The sequence below is a fragment of the Atractosteus spatula genome, chromosome 5 (genome assembly GCF_055471065.1).
Source record: "Atractosteus spatula isolate fAtrSpa1 chromosome 5, fAtrSpa1.hap1, whole genome shotgun sequence".
Taxonomy (NCBI): Eukaryota; Metazoa; Chordata; class Actinopteri; order Semionotiformes; family Lepisosteidae; genus Atractosteus; species Atractosteus spatula.
The window spans coordinates 25,479,402-25,499,947 of NC_142710.1; the positions used below are offsets into that span (position 1 = coordinate 25,479,402).

The window sequence follows — 20,546 nt, forward strand, 5'->3', positions numbered from 1 at the left end:
GAAAATATCAATTTGCCAAATCAATTCGAAAGTGGTCGAATGAAAACAAGTTGTGGATGTATACATTTACTAGAATTGTTCATATAATATTTAAGAATTTCAAGGTTGCTATCATCATCATCATCATCTTCTTCTTATTATTATTCTTTCATCAAGGGCCAACAGGGCGGTTTGACCGTGAAGGGTTAAATAAGAGACCATAAGGTGGAGATCTGCTGTCCAAATTTTAAAATTAACCGAAAAAAGACTGTTTTTCTTTTGAGTACTATCTTTTCGATGTTTCCGTTCTAGGTTTGAATTATTTGGAAATTGGAAATTTGGTTATTAGATGAAGATAAAATCAGGGAAGTACATACAGTAATTTAATGGTTTCTATTTTTTTATGTGTGTGTCGTGACCACGTTAATTTTTTTCTTCCGACACGTCTGTATCTGAAAGATCCACACGCGATATTAAGGAATGATTCAGTTTATTTCACAACATAATTCAGCAATACAATATCAAAAACCGTCTGTTCTCTTCCTATACAAAGGGACGTTAACACTTGGTTCTTTGCTTTTTCAATTTATATATATTTATATCTATTTACAACATATCAACTGTTAAAAAAGCTCAAACTGTAAAATCTCAGTTTAGCTCATTATCCTGTTCAAGTAAATTCCCAAAGTCAATGAAGCAGAGGGGATGGTTTACAATAAATCAGAACATTGTTTATATAAATTATAAAAAAAATTGATTGTCCTTCGGTTAAAGCGCTTAAACGTTTGCTGAAGGTATCCTGAAACAGAAAATCTGTCAGTGCTGTATTTTTTTTGTTTCAGTATTCCAATTTAACCACGAACAACATATTTTACAGTGAGACGCTCCATTCGCTACCGTGCAGTGCTTTAACATGTACAATATTGCACAAATTGTATAAAATAACATTAGTAATAATAACAAAAGTGACAATTCAATTTTTACCAAAACAAACGCGTTACCACGTTTTTAAATAAAGAAAAAAACAAATATCATAGCACGCTGCAAGTAGCCTACAGTAATTTACGAAGTCTAATAACTTAACGTGTTTAATTTGAACGTTTATACAGACTAGCTTACAAAAATAAAAATCAAAAAGGTCATGTAGGATAAAATGATTTTTTCCCTTTATGTCAAAACTTTATAATTCTGCATTTTGTTTGTTAGATCAAAATAAAAACTGTAGAAGATCAAAACACAAGAGCGATTACAGGTGGGTACTTATTAAGAGATCATTGTTTTAAAGGGTAAAACACTACGACATAAGAAACTGCTGAAACAAATGTTTTTGGCAAATTTCCTTCTTTCTACATCCCTTAGCTTCGATGAACCGTAATATAGTGCACGCTCGCTACACGTTTTTATAGGACATACACCAAACGATATGCGAAATTCCAGTCTAATTGTAATAAATGGCGTCTACTGTGGATTGCACAAATAATTCGATACAAAACATTACTATGAATGCATATAGCTGCTCCCCTTTAAAAAAAACTACAAGCCTTGTTTTTTTTTCGTTTTTCTTACAAAAATAATAATTATAATCATAGTTATAATATTAATTATTAAGATGACACAACAGGTGTAATTAAAAAAAACACGCACACAAGAGGGCTTCTCAAACCGGTCGAAGCAGGGGCACTGATGTGACTATGGGGTGTGAGTAGTACACGGGGTGGGGGAAAGTGAGGAGAGGTTGGCTTGCTGGCACATTGCCCGCTGGGCTCCCAGTCTCGGAGGCAGAGTTCTCGTGGTACAGAATGGGCACCCTGACTATCCGTTGTGCGGCAGCGTGGCTCAAGTTGGCAGCTTCCAGCTCTGCCGCCAGCTGACGTTTCCACTTATTTCTTCTGTTCTGGAACCAGATCTTAACCTGAGTCTCTGTGAGATGCAGGGAAGCCGCCAAGCCTGCCCTTTCCGAACTGCTCAAGTAGCGTTTCATATCAAAGGTGGACTCCAGCTGAAACACTTGGCTTCTGGAAAACACGGTGCGCGTTTTCTTTTTCCGACATGGCTTCTTGTCCGGACTGTCTTCTCTTTTCTTCCAGTCATCCAAGGTGTCCTCCTTCTTTGGTTCTTCCGAGTCGCTCTCCTCCAGTACTATTTCTTCCGCGCTTTTGCTGGCCTCATCTTCTTTAGCATCGGGGTCAGATTTAAGGACGAGATCAGGTGAATCCCGATCCGTGCCAGAAGCCGGAGAGGAGTCTCTCACACTGGCCTTTTCGGCAACTAAAATGAAAACAAAACACCCCTTGTCACCACCAGTCACCGAATAACCTAAACATCTCTCTGAGCGCACCCACCGCAAGGGTGAAATAGATTTTCGCAGAAACATCGTAATGAGACTTATGCGTTAAATATCCCAACAGCGGGAGACAGTCAAGTTAAAGACTGTACGTAGTAAAACATCGTTCTTTCGCAGACGGTGGATATGGAATAAATCTAAACTAGAAAACTTTGTACTTCTAATATTAGTATTGGCCCTTTATTATTTTGAAGACAGAACTTTTTAGGATCAATGCAGATGTTCCGAATTTATTAAGGACTGATACTGTTCAAAAGAAATGACAAACGCTGCGACTACCAGCCTACTACACACAGACAACGTTTATCTCTCTTCTTCCCAGTTTTATCAAGTTTTTTGTCTTGATCCCGGAATTGTATACATTCGCTGCGACAAGGTGTAAGGTTTTACAATTACTCTATGAAACGGTCAGCCCACAAACACATATGAACCTATTATTAGATATATTCCTAAAAACATTCCTTTTAAGAACCTCGTCCTCCAGCTTTCAACTATATTACAGGTCACTCTGAGGACATCATGAAACAAAATAACGTTACGTTGCTGTTTAGTTGGGAGGTTAAGCGACAGGAAAAAGAAATCTTGAGGAGAACTCACCGTCTGTTCTGTGCAGGTGACCCGAAGAGCTAAGGGTGTAGGGATACCACCAAGCCGGAGCTCGCTCCAAATAGTGCGCAGGCAGAGCAAACCTTTGGGTCGGTATTTCAAATCTGGGGAAACTGATGTCCCCGACCTGGGAAAGAGAAAACCCACCTTCCAGGGCCGCTTTCGTCTGGGTGAGAAGAGTCTTAGGTTTGGAAGGTTTGTTATCACAGTTTAGCAAGTTCTTTATGGAAAAGGGCGACTCTTTGGCCGGAGTGCAGTTCTCTTGCGCTGTCTCAGGCATCGCTGCTTGGAGTTCGTGGTCCGAGTGTCTCAGACCATAAATACGCGTAAAGAAAGGCGAGAGACACACAGAGAGAAGATCGTTTTTTGTTCTCTCTTTGAGCCTATATAATGTAAAAGCGTAAAGAGAAAACGTTATATGTTCTAAAGATGATGATGATAAAAAGAATATTAAACACAATAAAACAAAAAACTAATATTAATCTTGCATCCAGCTTCGGTGAAGATCCTCGAGAAAAGCAGGACAGTGTTCACTGCGTCAGCCTGGCGCCAGATGCTAATGATGAAATAAAAATGTCATCCAAGTTAAATGCGGAGAGTATACGGCGATTGCGCACGTACAATGGCAAATGGGATTAGGGAAGAGATGGGAAACAGAGAATGGGCTTGCAATGAAGTCCACCCTCCCTAGCTAGACTTTGCGCTTTGGCTGTAGGCTGTAAACTCTCGCATGTTATTGGTCTTATATAGTCCAATTAGGCAGCAAATGAGGACAGGGCTATTAGTACAAAGGGATATGGGCTCTGTTTAAGCGCCACTAGAAGTGCAGTAGGCAAATGACTCACATCTGACTATTGGTGCAAATTGCTGCTTCATTTTCATCTTACTTCGGACTGGATTTGGTTAACGATTTAAGTATTAGTCTTATTTCCCTTCGCAATAAGTCCTGTAGCCCAAGTCGCTTCTTTCGCACTAGGAGTCATTTTAGAAACGTAGCAAGAGCCTTTCATTACTTTTCATGAAATATGTGAGAGGAAAAAAAAATCACACTGTCCCAGCAGACTGGCGGATTTTATTCAACAAAAACAGCGAGCAAAGAAACGCGCATAACTTTAAAACCCTTTTTGCCACTTTCTTTTAAGCATAGCCAATAACACAATGTAATGGGAGTCATATCCTGACGTGATAGCTGTACGGATAACATATGCGGGAACAAAATGATGACACACAGCGCATATAAAGTGTAATTTATTGCAATCGGGAAAAAGAATCTCGTAAACAGGATTTCAGATTGCCGGAGAAACTCTTATTTTACATTTTTCTTCAAACTTGTTACCAATTAAACGCAAAGCACTCAAATGATAAAACCTAGAAATGAATGCATTTATTTTTATTTTTGTTTAAATTCAATCAGTAAACACGTCGGTTGCTTATTTGTGTTATTACACGCAGATGTGTACCATATATATGACAGCTAAAAGGTTGCTTGTGAAAATTGTAAAGGGCCCACTAAGAATGCGTTAGGCATAGCTTCCATTTCCTTCTTTTTAAAAATAATTTGTAGTATTAGTTAATAAAAAAAGTTATTTGCCATGAAGAACAATCGTGTGTTGAAAGTTCTAGGTGTTTTGCCACGTGCAGATCTATGGGAATTATTGTACAATGAAAAATCCATCCCCTTCTGTAAATGGAAATAATTACTTATTGGGTAAAATAAAAATAAAAAATCGAGAGAGAAGCATGAACTGACTAGAAATAAAACAATATGCTTTCTGTGTAATAAATCAAGTCTTCAAGACTTGGCAGGAGAAATAAACCATGTTCTGCGACTGCCAAAACAGTGTCTGTATTTCAAAAATATTTATCCTGTAGTTGCAGCTACGTGTTTGTCTTGTCTCTTAACTGTCAAATGAACTTTGATGTCGAAATTGTCTCCTTCATATTTTCCTTTTTACTATTTATTCATTCAAATAATATTTTAACAATAGTACTATGTATTTACTCATTTATTTATCGGCAGTGGTGTGTGTATTTGGGAGGGCATAGGATGCAGCTACTGTCGCATTGTTAGGCTGACGGTTCACCTGATATGCATTATGAATACAACGAGGTATACGAATCGAGAAAGGCTGTTATCTTTATTGAAAATGTTTGAATCACCGGTTGCGAGTGAGTCATAGATAGGCAATTACGTCCACAGAATAAAATGATAGGCGATGGGCGCAGATGCTTCACTTTCAGGGTCTGCTATTCTAATGATAATTTTAAGAGCTACAAAATTGGGTTTGGTGTTGTAAATTAATCTGTAATAGATAATTAATATGTAACTTGCAAAATGTGTGTTAGTTTAATTCCATTGACAGTAATTGCAAGACGATATTTATGTATCCTGTAACGTAGGTTTGCTACAAAAGGATAGCACATTTTAAAAAAGAAAACGAAACCATACTGTCTGTAATAAAAGCAATATTGTTATGATATGCTGTTACCGTTAGTGTTTATTGACCAGGGCTAAGTAGTGATTTCGACTTTTTTTATGATGCTTGTAACAGGATCACTGAAGGAAATAAACGTTAGACCTGCTTAGCACAGCACCTTTGTTGTGATTCAGGAAAAAATGTTCGTTACTTTACGAAGCCACAAAATTTGCTAGTAACCAAGTAGGCAAGTCTCATTCGTTTTGTGATTGTGATTACGTTAAAGTGTGAATCACTGAAAAATAATAATAAAATGAATTCGGACGAGGCTCACATCCTATGTGAGTCCCTTACATCCTATGGTTGATACACTGGTAATAATAAAAGATAAGTCTTAAGAACATTTTAGAGAAATCATTCGATTTTTTATATTTCCAAAATTTTCCCCATAGGCCTATGATTAAATAATGATTCCTTTAACCGGATTTGTAACTGAAAGAAAAAACTAGCCTACAACAGTTTAGAATAAACCTGACATAAAATGTCTTTCATATTTGAAAAAGGATGCGCAGAATTAGCTTTTTTGCTAACTGTACAATCTACACTGAAGTTATTACAAATCTAGACCCACGGCTCCTTATGTGTCTTTTGTTACAATATGCTTTTCTAAACTTTACCCCAACCGTAACGAAATGTTATGACATCTGCATTTCTTTGGGATTAAAATGAACCCCGAGGTACACATACCAAAAACCCCAACAAGAATACATTTTCATCTATATCACATTTCGCATTTGACGAAGTCAAAACACAGAGTGGTCACTCACAAGCACAACAAACTCCTATGACTATTTAATACTATCAGGACACTTTTCTATTGTTAAATACAATAAAATGTGAAACTGGAAAAGCTTTAAAATCAGACAGTGAATCGGATAATGCTAGCGTAACATGCCCCCTATCGGTATTTAGTGGTATTACATTCTTTCAACCATAAAGTAGATAACTAGTTATATTTTTAGAAGTAAATGATGGGGCTGTTAAAGGTATTAAAATTTAATCCCTAACAACATTTAATTGAAAACTGTTTTAATCGCACATGGTGTCTTTAATACAATCCTGATTGCCAGTGCATTCCAGTGCGAACATTTTTATCCTGGAAAAAACAGACCACTCGGAAAAAAGTATTTCAATGAATGGCGCTTGCTTTCTAATTTCAAAAATTACAAATGATAAAACGGCAATAAAAATACAAGATAGAAATTGTGTATGAAATTTACGTGAAATACAAATCATATTATTTAGGCAAATTGTTTCCTTATAGCTGCTTAATACTTTTAATTGACATTTTTAGTACAATACAAAAAAACAACCGAATCAAGTTTCTTGCTCCTTGTTTCTTCTAATTACTGCAGCGATGTTTTTATTAATGTAGTTTTAATGACAGAGATGTGACTGAAGTTAATGAACCTATAATTTTAAAATATAATATCAGCATAAAAATATTGCGCTGATGATTTTAAGTCGAGATAGGTGTACTCAAAATAATACAGCAGATTATCACCTAATTACACATAATTACACATTCTTACAAAACAAGAAATATTAAATGTATAATAATAAGACAAAGTGCTGTTTCACTCGAGAACCCCTGGTCGACTTGTATCTGCTATTCCACATAAATTAATATTTGAGTATTCAGCCCGTAATCAAGGACACAACCTCTTCTATTATCAGAAAGCTGAAATAAGTCACGATGGATCTTTCTCACTATTCCTCTGTTGGCGGAACACACTACAATGTCAAAATTCACCATGAAAAATCTCTTGATTTTTTTTCTAAATAAAAAAAAATTGCTTGTACATGTTCATCTTGGTATTGACCTCAGCACAACAGCATTAATTTTCATTTTGCTGAATCAATGAGCTCTCATTATATATTGTTTAATCATCAAATCGAAGAGCTCTGTGGTGTCCGATATTCTCAATGTAGGGGTTTAACATCACGCCAATGACCACAAGGAAAACAGTTGCAGTGTTTCTGGTTTCATTTAAACAGTTTCAGATAGATCAATTAACCACGCGCGCTGCTTCAAAGCTGTATATATTTGTGATCAAACGATAAGTCGCCGATCACATCTGTATTTCCATATTGTACTATCGTCCTGAGTTATTTTACGATAACAATGGTAAAGCGCAGTGGTTCCAAACCAAACAGCCAGAGGTACTCCCGTGAACAACAATACTTAATTGCAAACAGCACGCTTTTTATTGTCTAACGTAAAATAGTTAAAGACTCAGGTCCAGCTGAAGCACAATGAGAGAGATTTCAAGAGAAGTTCTTTAAATGTCTACTGTAAGTACTCTTTCTGAAAAACTTTAATGTAAATAAATAGACTTTCGTTATTCTTGGGTGTGTTGAATACAGCGCATCTTTCATTCCGAGTGTTTACATTCACAGCTTATTAGTAAGTAAAAAACTTTTAAACAGTTTGAACAGTCTCCGAGGTGTCTACTCCTGGTCCTGGACGGTGTGTCTACAGATGTTCATGGTCTTTAAAGCAGAAACACCTGAAGAGTGAAGAGTGAAGATTGAGGAAATATGTTGAATTGGTCTGATGAATATGATGAATAGGGTGATGAAAATCCGCAGACATACCGGCCCTCCAGGACTAGAATTGAAAGGCCCTGTATGACAACAACAACAACAACAACAACAACAACAACAACAACAACAATAATGATATAACATTCACTTTGACCTTTATAAAAGTTTTTATGTAATAGCTTACAATTCAGATTTTAGATCTATTCCGGATTTGTTTGGTATCTAAATTACAAACTGTAGTGAATAAATTGAGGTAAAACGCCTTATTTTGAACAAGCCTTATGCTTCACTGATTTTATCCCTTCAGATACGTGATGTTTTAATAGCCCATCCAGGAACAGGACTTGATAGTTTGATAACTAAACGTGCCAAGAGAAATAATATTCTACATACAAAATGAACGTTTGTTGCAAAAAGAGGATTACATTCCAAAAATCGATCTCAAATACACATTATTGGATATTCTAAGCTATTGTAAAAGAAAAACAAAGGACATTGCTGTGTTAAAAATACTATTTGACAGCACAATATGTTTTGTCACAAAATTATATCTCAATTTGTTCACTAAATTGCATAATATACATATAGCATATGTAAAGAGTGTATTGCATTTCAGTACGACTTTTTTTTGGTAGTAATAATTCCTTACATTTATATATCGCTTTTCTGGACACTCCCCTAAAACCACTTTACAGGTAATGTGGACTACTCTCCACCACCACCAATGTACAGCCCCACCTGAATGTTGCAACGGCAGCCAAAGTGCGCCAGAACACTCACCACACACCAGCTCTCAGTGGGGAGGAGAGCAGAGTGATGAAGCCGGTTCAAAGATGGCGGTTATTAGGAGGCCACGACTGGAAAAGGCCTGGGGGAAATTTGGCTAGGACGGATTAAGTGAACCTTGTAGCATTTACGTTATAGAGTGAGAACTCGATCATTCCCAAAAAGAGTCCATCTCTACAGGTTCTATTCGAAAAATTCCCTCAAAATACTATATATAGGAATAACGTATCGAGCTGGTTCATAGCCCTGTCAATAACGAGACGAGGTATCCAATTATGTTGGGACATGAAATTCGAAAGTATTCTTTTAAGAGTTCACATGGATGAAGTGTTGCTTATTGTTGTACCACATGCAACTAATCTTTTCGACAAGAGTAACCCTTTTTCAGCACAAGGGAAAGGGGAAGTTAGTGCTGTAAGTGATGCTGGCGTACTATTAGGTGCCCCTCACTTCCAGGGCAAAATTCCCCCCAAAACATTCCCCCGATTTGGTGACAAGTCATACTGCACGAGTTAGGTATGAGATGTTAAAGCGCGGTCCTCACTACTACGCGCGTCAGCGGTCCATGAAGTGGTCCCCTTTCTATATGTTAAACGCTTTATGATTTTTAAAATTAACAGAGCTCTATAGAAGCAATTCATTTTATAAGGGAAAAGTGTCCCGTGTCACACTCGGTGTAATGTATTTTATGTATTTGTTTTAAATGTATAATGCTTTTCTGTACGAGTGTATCCCACGAAAAATTAATTTATTAATGTCATGTTCTCTAACGTTCACTACACTGTTTCTTAAAAGGTAAGAGAAACATAAAGTGAAATGGCTCCCTCTGGTGTTAAAATATGGCGCCTTCATTTCTTATAATTCGAGGAGTTTCTTAATTCCACAATACGTTTTTTTTAAATAACACTAAGGCATAATTCATTGAATAGTTTTATCTTTGAGCTCGAGGAGTTGTGGGACGCCACAGAGCATAAGCCTTCCAATATTATTCATTGTTGTTTGCTAAAACATCATGTTACACTTTGTTCTATATGCGTGTTACCCCTGCAATGTTCTGCAGCAACAACAACAGAACAGGGAATTAAATCATTATTAACAATAATACTTCTTCATAGAAACATCATGCAACAACATAGTGATAATTAAAACTCAAGATACTTTTGGTGTACATTAACTTATCAACACACTTGTTCTTTGTTAATTAGTGTAACCAGCACTCAATGGCTCAGTACCACCAGCAGCAGCAGCAGCAGCACCAGCAACAGCAACAACTACAATAAAAAAATAAAATAATAATAATAATAATAATAATAATAAACGTTGTTAATATTTTCATACATCATTTGATTTGTTGACCTTATTCACCTTTGAAAAAAGTACAGGTATGACTCCTTTCATAGTCATTGATTTGAGGTCAAGAACACTGTTACAGCAGTAAGCAGTAACATGTCCTGTATTTGTGCAAAGGAGAAAATGCTTTTTTTAAACTTTTTTAATTTTTCAAAGCAACACAAATTTAACTGCAGTGCTACAACCGTGGGCTGGCTTCTATTTGTGCATTATTTCAGTCACTGTGGTTGCTTTGCCCACCTGTGTTTCAGTACTTATATGATCATTGACCAAAATAATAGCAGTAAAGAAGTAAAATGACAGAAGCATCAATTTCAATACATTTGAACCAAATTACAGTTTTCCAGTGCTTTGTGTGTATCTTTTTTTTCTCAAATGAAATGTAAAATGAAAATCTGAAGGAGAACAAATTTTTAAAAGCAAGCAAACAAAAAAGCCATTATAAATTTTACTTTAACTTTCCTTTGAATTTCTCTTTATATGTACATAAGTCTATTTCAGTGCCTGTAGTTTGGCCAGTGCGAGAAGATGTAATATACTCTGACTTTTATATTATTTATTTCAAAGCCATGCTATTGATTATTTCGCATGGAAAATGACAAATGGCATCTAAGAACGACACGGTCAGCAGGTTCTATTAAAGAAATGATAGTATTGCTCATGGATTGTTAAAAGGCTCAGTTTAGATACTTTATAGGTTTACATCCATCACCATTTAATGACCAAAATGATGAAAAATAAGAGCCACTGAGACTGCTGCTGCCTCACTTTAAATTTTATTTGGAATTGGTCAGAAAACTAAAGATGGATTTTTGTTTTGATATCTGGTTAGAGTTTCCTTCTGACTTTGGGAATTGTGATAAAACAGCAGGAAAATAAGTTCAGATTAATAATAAACAAGGAAAGGTGTGAGAGTGAGAATTGAGCCGGGTGTAATATGTGGTTATATAAAGACAATGTTTCCTGAGTCCTGCTTGGCTGGCTCACATTGACCCTGAGGAGGGCTGGGCTTTTATTCCTTTACTAAGGAGCCCTCTGTTACTTAAATTAATATTTGTTTCCATTAGAAACTGCCTCAATTAAACAGCTATTAATTGCTTTGATTCCCTAAAATAGTGATATCTGTATGTAAGAAAATGTTATAAAATACCTTAACTATTTTAAGAGGAAGATAACAATTTGAACGATATTCAAAAATTCAATTTAATTAAGAGCTAAATAAAGAATTAATGTAACCGAATGTTGGAAGTCAAAACCTGAAGATTGGTACCTCAGGAACTACAGGGCCTACGGTCTTCCTTCCACACACCAGGATGATAAGTATAAAACAATAAAGAGTAACATGCAAGAAAGTTACTTCCAACTAACTTACTACAGTATGGTATGTACTGTAGGTCAGATGTACTGTATCATGCAATATTAAAGAAAAATATATAAATCAACCATAGTAACAGAAACAAAGTATAATAAAGGGCATTCGGGGCATTATTATTATTATTATTATTATTATTATTATTATTATTATTATTATTGCCCTTTATTTGTTAATCTATTAATGTCAGATTATTATCATAGTTCAATCAATTCTGATTTACTTTTGAATATCACAAAATGGTTAAATTTTTATGAGCATTCTTTGAGATGAAATGATCTCAGAATAAAAGCAATGTATAGTAACTTGAAAGAAAACTGTTTTGTGATTTGATGTATTTATCCACACATCTACAGTGAGATTCTGAACTTTGAAAATGCAATGGAAGCATCTCGAGCTCTGTAGAGACCTCCAGAGGTTTCCTGTTTTCTTGGAGTGTAAGAGGAGATAATACATTGAAAAGTAGTAGCAGCACCAACATTGTCAAGTACTGACAGCTCTTAAAGACTGTAGGTAGTCACTGACCTACACAAGTTGAGGTGAGCCTATAAAAGAATCCACAAAAAACTGACTACCACTTTTCACTGTAGAGTGTAGCATTAAGACATTTAAGGAGAGGATACACAATAATGTTGCCACCATGGCAACCTCAAATCCAAAGACAACAGTAGGAGTTCTCCTATACACACAGGCATCTTTGGGATACAAAGTGTCAAAAACGACCATTTGAAGTCCCGTGCACAAATGTGGCATTCATAGCTGCGTTGCAAGGAAGAGCCCTTTTCTGTGAGCAAACCACAAAAAGAGGCAACTCAACCTTGCCAGATATCATTTGAATGACAAATTAAATAATGTCTTATGGTAAAAATTGAGCTTTTTGGACATGCTCATAGGCATTGATTGGCAGAAGAAAGATGAAGCTCATGTTAAGAAAACACTCGTGACCAGTGTTAAATATTGCCAGGGGTCTATTATGTTTCTAGAGGTTCTGGAGTCCTTGTCAAGACATCAGTTCACTACAGTTCACTAATGGAAGCCAAATGGTCAGCAGGATTTAGAGCAACTCTACATGGAGGAATGTTCATATATTTCCCCTCTTAAGTGCCAGAACATCTTTAGTCAGTACGGGTGTCTAGTCAGTGTAATCCCTGCCAGAGGAGGATTTACAAAATACTATCTGTGGTGGTATAAATAAATGTTACCATTCTCTGTTTTCTGGACTTAATTAATTAGGACAAATATGACTTTGCTTTTCAATGCTATTACATTTACTGTATGAGAGTTCTAGATTTTCTTCATCCAGTCTGTAAATCCGTTATTTGATATTTATTGTTCCTATTTCATCAGGAGAATGAATGTATTTTGAGGGTACGGTAGGCCCTTACTGCTGTAAAAAACTTAGGGTAATCACAGTTTTACCAAACAAACATATTATTATCACTCCTTCAATTTTATAGTACACAGACTTAATACAAGTAATTAATATTTATTAATTAATTGTTAGGATGTAAAAGACAACACAACACAAGAGAGTGCCATTGTAACAGCTTTGGTAGTTGTATCTGAAACTTTTATCTGACCATCAGGAAATCTTCTCTTCTTCTAATGGGTTCTTTAGTTTGCATGCTGTAAAGAGAACCATTAAAACCTCAAAGGTTACCAATTCCCCCCTTAAAATTTAAAACTTTAATGACAGCATTTCACTTGTAAAAGGCATCCAAATAACCTTTCCTTAACCTAAGTGCTCTAATTGTAATGGTCCAGGTATTGATTAAGAAAAGACAGGGGAGTCTGAAACACAATGTGATTATAAACATGGATGTTCCTCATCTGCATTCATAAGGTATGGGTAGAGTGAGAAAGCTTGCTGATATTGGGGGGGACTACAGAATGTAATTAAAACTGCAAATATCCTACTAACTGAAGGGTGAGGTCAGTGGTACTAACATCACTATTGTATTGCATACAATAGGTAGCACTTTTACTACTTTTCATGGAGCAAAGGGTGACATCACAGAGTATACTGCAATGAACAGCTCCAAATTAGACACATGTTTCTTCATACTTGTGTTCCTGTGTACTTGTTTACAAAGTTAAAAGTAAAAGATCTACAAATAAAAAATCTAGGTGTTGTTGGCCATTTGTCCCACCTAACACATTCAGCTGCTAGTAGCTAAGTAATCAGAGAATTTAATACAGCCGTCCCTGAAAAGAAGCCAGGGTACTACCTTTGTGTAAAAAATTGCATTCTGTTTTGTTTTGAATGCACTTCCTTTCAGTTTCTTTTTGTGTTCTCTGGTTCGTGTTTCAGTGTTGATTCCAAAGATATCTGTTAGGTTAACATTGTCAATGCCTTTGAGGTTTCTGAACACTTGAATCGGATCATGTCTTCTTTGTTAAAGACCACAAAAGATTCAGTTTTTTAACCTGTAATGGTAGGGCATTCCTATAAGCCAGGACTGTATCTGGTCCCTCTTTGCTGGACTAATTCCAGAGCAACCTTTTAATGACTTTAAAGTAACCAAAAGTGTAGATACATTAAATGAGGTAATGCAAGTGTATCATGCAATTCTAACATAACATGTTTTCGTTATAATTCAATAGTTTAAATTGCATACGATAACATTCTGCCTGCTATTTCTTTGTCCATTTTGTCAAAAGATGAAAATGATATGTCAGATATTTTTCATTAGGAGCTTTTTCAAGCTTACATTTGTAGGGTATATTTCTGATACCTGCTTTTAACATTCTGCCTTCGTCTATAGTGGATGCCATCTTCCAAGTATGTGCTCTTACTTGGATTTTATAGAACTCCTTTTGAATTTCCTTTGCAGATTCTAAGGTGTTTTTAACCCTTCTATTTTACTGCCATCTGCTATGTATCTACAGGTAGTAGTTTACACATCATATGATCATTTAGATCATACGTTAAGAAGGGAAACTCTCCTAATACAGAATACATTATTCATATTTTAAAATGGAATTTATTAAAAGACTTCTAAAGATATAAATACACCATATTGTATGCTTTGAGTGTGACCATCACTAGTGTTACAGGTAGGTGTTCAAGGGGGAACTGGTTCAACAAGAATCCCACTTCCATACAGATCTTCTAGTTTACTTCTAATTATTGTTTTCATGACCTTACACATAATAAAAATATGACATCTTGGTACAGAATTGCTTCACTCAGATGTATCACACTTCTTTAAGTGACAGATATATAAGTGGTAGAATATCAGTTCCTGAGGATTTGTTTATATTAAATGATTCTAATACCATTCTATGTATTCTACTTCTGCCCTTTCTGTGCCAATACTATTTAATTCAGAACTTTGCCCATTCTGAGTGTTGTCATTTTTTCACTGGCAAATATGCAAATCAAATATTAATTTAACATACTAAACTATACTTATCCTCACCTATTATTGTTTTCAGGGCACTTAATCTTTTAACATTCTTTTGTTGCTACATTACTGAAAATAATGTTTATTTCTCTTTCTAATATTCCATTTGACCTTAGTTTGTATTTCTTGTACTCAATTTCTTTAACTGGATGCTGTTAGTTTTTAATTATTTTATTAAGTGCTTTTTTTGTCCTTTATTTTTTCTTAACTGATTTAATAAACCGTTTAGGTCTGTGTTTTCTAAATTTAGATGAACTTTCTTTTGGGATTATTGTGTTGTATGCTTTAGTCATAACATCCTTGAACTGTTGACATGCATTCTCTGCTAATTCCATATCTGTCCTAGACAATTTTCTCTGCTAATTCTATATCTGTCCTAGACAATTTCACTTCTCATTAAATCCCTTACACACTCTCATTCCTTCATAGTCTGCTATCTGGAAAGTGTGATCTTTTTGGACTCTTCTTGTACTATCTCATAATATACTTCAAAACACACCATATCAGGATCACAGTTCCCTAATTGTTCTTTCACATGTTTTCCTTACTATATCTTGATTGTTTAAAAATTACACCAGGTGCTGTGACAAACTGAGTAAGGAAGATATCATTATCCATGTACCATTTTACTTCCTGCTTCCGACATCCCTTATGGTTTTTCCCAATCCATATGGTGAAAATTAAAATCTCCCATGATAACTGCTTCTTTCTTGACTCAGATATGCCTGATTTTATTATATCAGACTGATGCACATTCTTTAACATTCCAACTGCAAAACTGTCTGTATTTTTACTGTTGCAGTTTTTACACAAGTGGTTAATTGACTGAATTACAAGAAGATTATTACTGTACATTTACCTTTTTTGACAAAACAGACTGGAACAAAGTGAGTAAGTAGAGTAAGTTTGGCAGTTGAAAAAAAACATTTGCTCATACTGACTTTTTTAGAGGCAATGAGTCACATTCAAATAGCAGAGTTTCAAAATGGGCACTTTCTTATAATGCATTCTTGAATATGGTGGCAATTGATGGTTTCAGCACATTTATTGCAAGTTTCATGTTACAGCATCTGAGGCTGCAGCAGGCACATGTCATAACGAGGCCATCACAATAGCTAGTGTGTTCCACCGCTTCCCACTGCAGCTGCTACCGGTAGTTAAGTTTTAAAATAAAATGCCAAGGGGAATATTTATTTATTGAAGTTCTGCAGGAGCAACCAGAACATACATTGATTGCTCTCAGTTCTCAAAAGCTGGTCAGAGCTTTTTGTTTTCCTGGGGGTATGATTTCAAAAGTAGAGAATTAAGAAGAAATGTTACACTGTACTTTCAAGTTTTCAAAGTTTGATATCGGTCAATCACCAACCCCTTTATCTTGGGAGGGTTCACAAAAGCAAGTGACATTCTTTTCAGAATATATCAATTAAGTATGTGTTGCTTTCTGATATAAAATTAATCCTAGATAATTAATTTGTATTAATAATTAAACTAGACATTAGACTATTGCTTCTGCAAATACATTTTGAAATATAATTTATTTTCACAACTACATTATCCAGTTAAATCAGAAGACTGACAGCACAGAAATACCCTCACTGTTGATTATCAAAATGTGTGGTTATGTACTCTTCACTGGTGTGTATATTAAGCTTTCAGAAATGCATTACAGAAAAGAAGGTTCATTATTCCTGGTCTATGGGAAACAGGAGTAAGTAATGCAAAGCCCCTGAATGTTACACAGAGAAACGTCAAGAGACACCCAACACAGAATGCTGGTGCTAAGTCCTGAAATAATTATTGCCTCCTCCAGTGATTATCAGTTCCACATTGGCAAAGGCTCAGACTGCCCACGGAGAGCCCTTTAATTAGAGCAAGTTAAAACCCTGGCCTCTGCATGCATCTGCTGGCCCCCAGGCTGCTGGCACTCCGCGAGCTCCCTCACTCTGCTTCTGAGCAGGTTTATATTGATACTGAGCTGGGCACAATCTGAATCATACCTGCCTCCCTGTGTCATTACAAAGTGTAATCTGGTCCAGGAAACAGAAAGGTTCTTATCAGTGTCAGGCTGAAATATAGATATGGGCTAGGTTACAAATGGCCGAATGTGCAGGCGAGAGAACAGGCTATCAATAAAGCAATTTCTAGTGTCATAACAGCTACGCTTTTTGCAAAGCCACCTTTCAAAAACTTTTCCCTCTGCAAAGCGCTGCAGCCCAACCATTAGGGCCTGCCTTGTGAATTTAATGGATTCCGTACAAATAATATTCCACTATAATGGAAAAGGTTGAAGTCAGTGAAGACAGATGAAGTCATAAACACGTATAATTGAGAATCAAAGACCGATAAATTTTAAACTGCTATTCATTTTCTCTTTTTAGATGATGATCTATGTCGCTGGGGCGCCTGGAAAATGGAAGAGATTACAGGGGGAAAATTATAACAATAAATTTTCTAAACATACACCTTGATTATGCTTCGATTTTTTGGGAAGGCTAGGATTGCTGAAAGCTTGCAGGCTAAATGGCACCATAAAATAGGCTCCTTGCTCTTTTGCCTCTGGAGCACGGCATGCCTGGAGGTGTGATTTTCTCTCTCTAAATGGAGGAAATGAATTGTGTAATTTATTGCAAACTCGAGCACAGTGAGATTAGATCAGCATATCCCATCAAAGGAACAACAATCAATCAGCTTCTAGTTAACAGCTTGAAACGCATAAACCAGGGCTCCTAATGGCTTTCCAATTTAATAGATTGATAGACTTATCCATTCCTAAGGGATGAATTAAGAAAATCGGCTACTTTCACACATGCAGTGGCACTTTTGACAGGGGTTTTTTTATTTTATTTTTTTTTAATACAGAGACATGGGTAAAGTTCTGACGATCCTTTAAGAGCTTGCCACTTAGAGATTTGTTATTCAGATGGGCAAGTAAGTGTGTCAAATGTGTGGAATGGGTTCATTTAAATGACCTTATTATTCAGGGGCTTCTAGAACCAGGAAATCAGGGATATTTAAACCCAGTGGAATAACAATATATAAATGTGAACTAGCTGACTTATTCAATTGACTGTAATGGAAAGACCCTGGGCTGTCTACTGTACTGTCTTTACTCAAAGGGTGCAAAATAGCTTCATTAACATGTTTTACATTTATTGTTATTAATTAAATTATTTAAATGGGAAGTGGCTTTCCCTGAAAGAAAACAAATCCTTTTAATTTGACAAAAAATAATCATAATATGATTTTATATATATATGTCTCTCTTGAACAGCTACATGATAATCTTCTCTTTAAGAGCTACTACATATGGGGTGTGTAGCCTCTCAACATTCAGAACCCTCATATCAGGTCACGGATGATAAAAATGGTATAAGTGAGACAACCAGAGTACTGCCTTATTAAAGTTGGGTTATATCTAAGCCGATGCTGTCCTAGGGTTAAGATTAAGGTGAATGTTAGTGCCAGAATTAGCTTAATGTACTAGGTGTCTCTGAAGCAATTTCTGCTTATACTGTATATGCTGGGATCTACTCAGAGTGAATTTCTTTGCAACCCAGAAAGTATACACCCAAACTAACATGGACAGAAGCTGAATTAGGCCAGCTCAGAGGATCGAGTGCTGAGGGCTAAGTGTGCTCTCCCTTCACCTGAAATGTAGCAGTGCATGGTGCAGAGCTGAAAGAACATGCTCATTGAAGAAACAGAACACTTGTTCTTGCTTTCTTCCGTTCCACTTCCAATACACACCAAAAGCATAACATTTTAGTTATTTAATGACAAACACTTATAAGTGCACACACTCATACAGTATGTGCATTTGTAGTGATGACCTTCAGACTTCAGATTCAAGACCAGCTGATTCAAACCCATTGTAAGTAGTCATGTGTATAGAATTCTATTCAAACTGAATAATACTGAATGTTTAAAAAATGTATTTGCAGCAAATATTAATAATTTCCTTATCACTAGTAACACATCGCCAGGACTAGTGAGATATTTCTGGGTCCTGTTGTAATGTTAGACTCTGGTATGCAAACTGGAGAGGGAGGGTTTAACTTTGTTTGTTGGCAGCTCTTCCAACCCACTGAATAACACACTGAAATACTTTTGCAGACTTTGTGTGACAAATGCTATTTGTTTGGTCCTTCTTCCACTGCCTGGAAACATACATTACAGCTCTTCTACAGTATTCGTGGTTTCAACCACACACTCGCTGTTGGAGACAGGTGTCAGTTGCAGGGCATTCTTCCAGAAACTGTCGAAACTGCTCAAGGATGAGACTATCTGGAAAATGAAACGCATTCTAGCAGCTGTGTCTGCTGCGCAGTCAAGATCTTTCCTGAAGCTTGATTTTATAGGTTTAAGGTAACCAATTTCCAAATCATTAAGGTATAAAACAATTACAATACCACAGTTCTGTAGTGATTCTTTTTTATTATGAGCAGCAAACAACAACAACACAACTTCCACATCACTAATAATCTTTACGCTTTGCTTTATTTATTATCCCCTCTTCCCCACAACAGGGCTGCTCTACTGAATTTAAAATCTTATTTGCAAGGAAGTCCTAAGGGCAGCAAGCAAATTAACTATCAGCCATTTTATGGTCATAAATTACAGTTACACTCAGTAGGCCTACAAATCAAACTGTTACAAAACACGGGCTACTCTCCCAGGATTGTCAATAGCGAACAAGATTAGGAATTTCATGAAACTCATATCTTTGACAATTTTTACACAACCATAGCGTGATTTTGAAATCGTGTGGTTTGGAAATTAAATAAATCCATATTTTTTTATTTTTGCAAAAGGATATTTTCCCTTAGAGAGATTCCAAATGCTTCTTTTGCAGTATGTAACAGAGACCTGCACATTCTTTGAGTCATTTCCATTTTTCTTCTGCAAATGTGATTGAATACAGCCATACTTTCTTCACTTTCCAGTACAGCATCAATTTTATCTTGATTCATTAATTAGGATGATAAAGGTCTGGGAAACATAAACCTGAGTGACTAAAACAACAGACCAAAAGGTGTCCACTGCATCCTATGAGATATTACCCCAATCAGAAAAATACCTTAGGTTTCGAAAGCAAAGTGAAACCCTGGCATCCGTTTTGTCCTTGTTAAATTTGATGCCTTTCACCCCACCCACCATGAAAAAAAATTATCCAACCTGTCCTGTTAACGAGTCAAAATGAAGCATTGATTATTTGTAAAAAGACAAGTGCTTAACAAATCAAGGGCCCAGGAAACTGATGAGGAAACGCTCACCTGCACAAACACGAAAATGCAAACGATTATTAACCAATTGATTTTGTGGTCTAAATTTCAAAAAGACCTTGACTTGACTGCCTGCATCCCAACTGCTCCCTCCATCTCTGGGCTCATGCATTGTATTTATTTCCATGCCTGGAATGAAACTTTTCCTGCAGCCTGTTATATATTTTGCTTTCTATTTCACTTTAATAGCGAAAAAATCGGTTACATATTTTTTTACAGCTCCCAATCCTATTACTATGCTGTTGTCCTTTGATTATTTATGGAAAACTATTTCATGCTTACTTACATTTGCCACTTATTTTCCCTGTGCGACCCATAGCAGGTTCAGTCTATTTCAAAAGCCTTAAAGCCAATTCTTTATACGTCTGCAGGTCGCCCTTTGCAATTGAGCCTGGA

General features: G+C 36.1%; 1 protein-coding gene across 1 annotated transcript; it reads right to left on the reverse strand.

The window, feature by feature from the left end:
- Positions 1-604: 604 nt before the first annotated feature.
- On the reverse strand, positions 605-3,561 carry LOC148834805 (homeobox protein HMX3-like). The gene is made up of 2 exons (XM_088917133.1): positions 2,921-3,561; positions 605-2,247 (listed from the first exon to the last, which is right to left on the reverse strand). Exons 1-2 carry the CDS (start codon positions 3,207-3,209, stop codon positions 1,637-1,639), a joined length of 900 nt encoding a protein of 299 aa, XP_088773259.1. The 5' UTR covers positions 3,210-3,561; the 3' UTR covers positions 605-1,636.
- Between the last annotated feature and the right edge of the window lie 16,985 nt (positions 3,562-20,546).

Excerpts from the sequence above, each read along its gene's own strand:
- LOC148834805 (XM_088917133.1), bottom strand. The coding sequence starts at position 3,209 with ATGCCTGAGACAGCGCAAGAGAACTGCACTCCGGCCAAAGAGTCGCCC. Across the intron at positions 2,248-2,920 it reads TCACCTGCACAGAACAGACG|TTGCCGAAAAGGCCAGTGTG; the intron begins GTGAGTTCTCCT and ends TTTTCATTTTAG.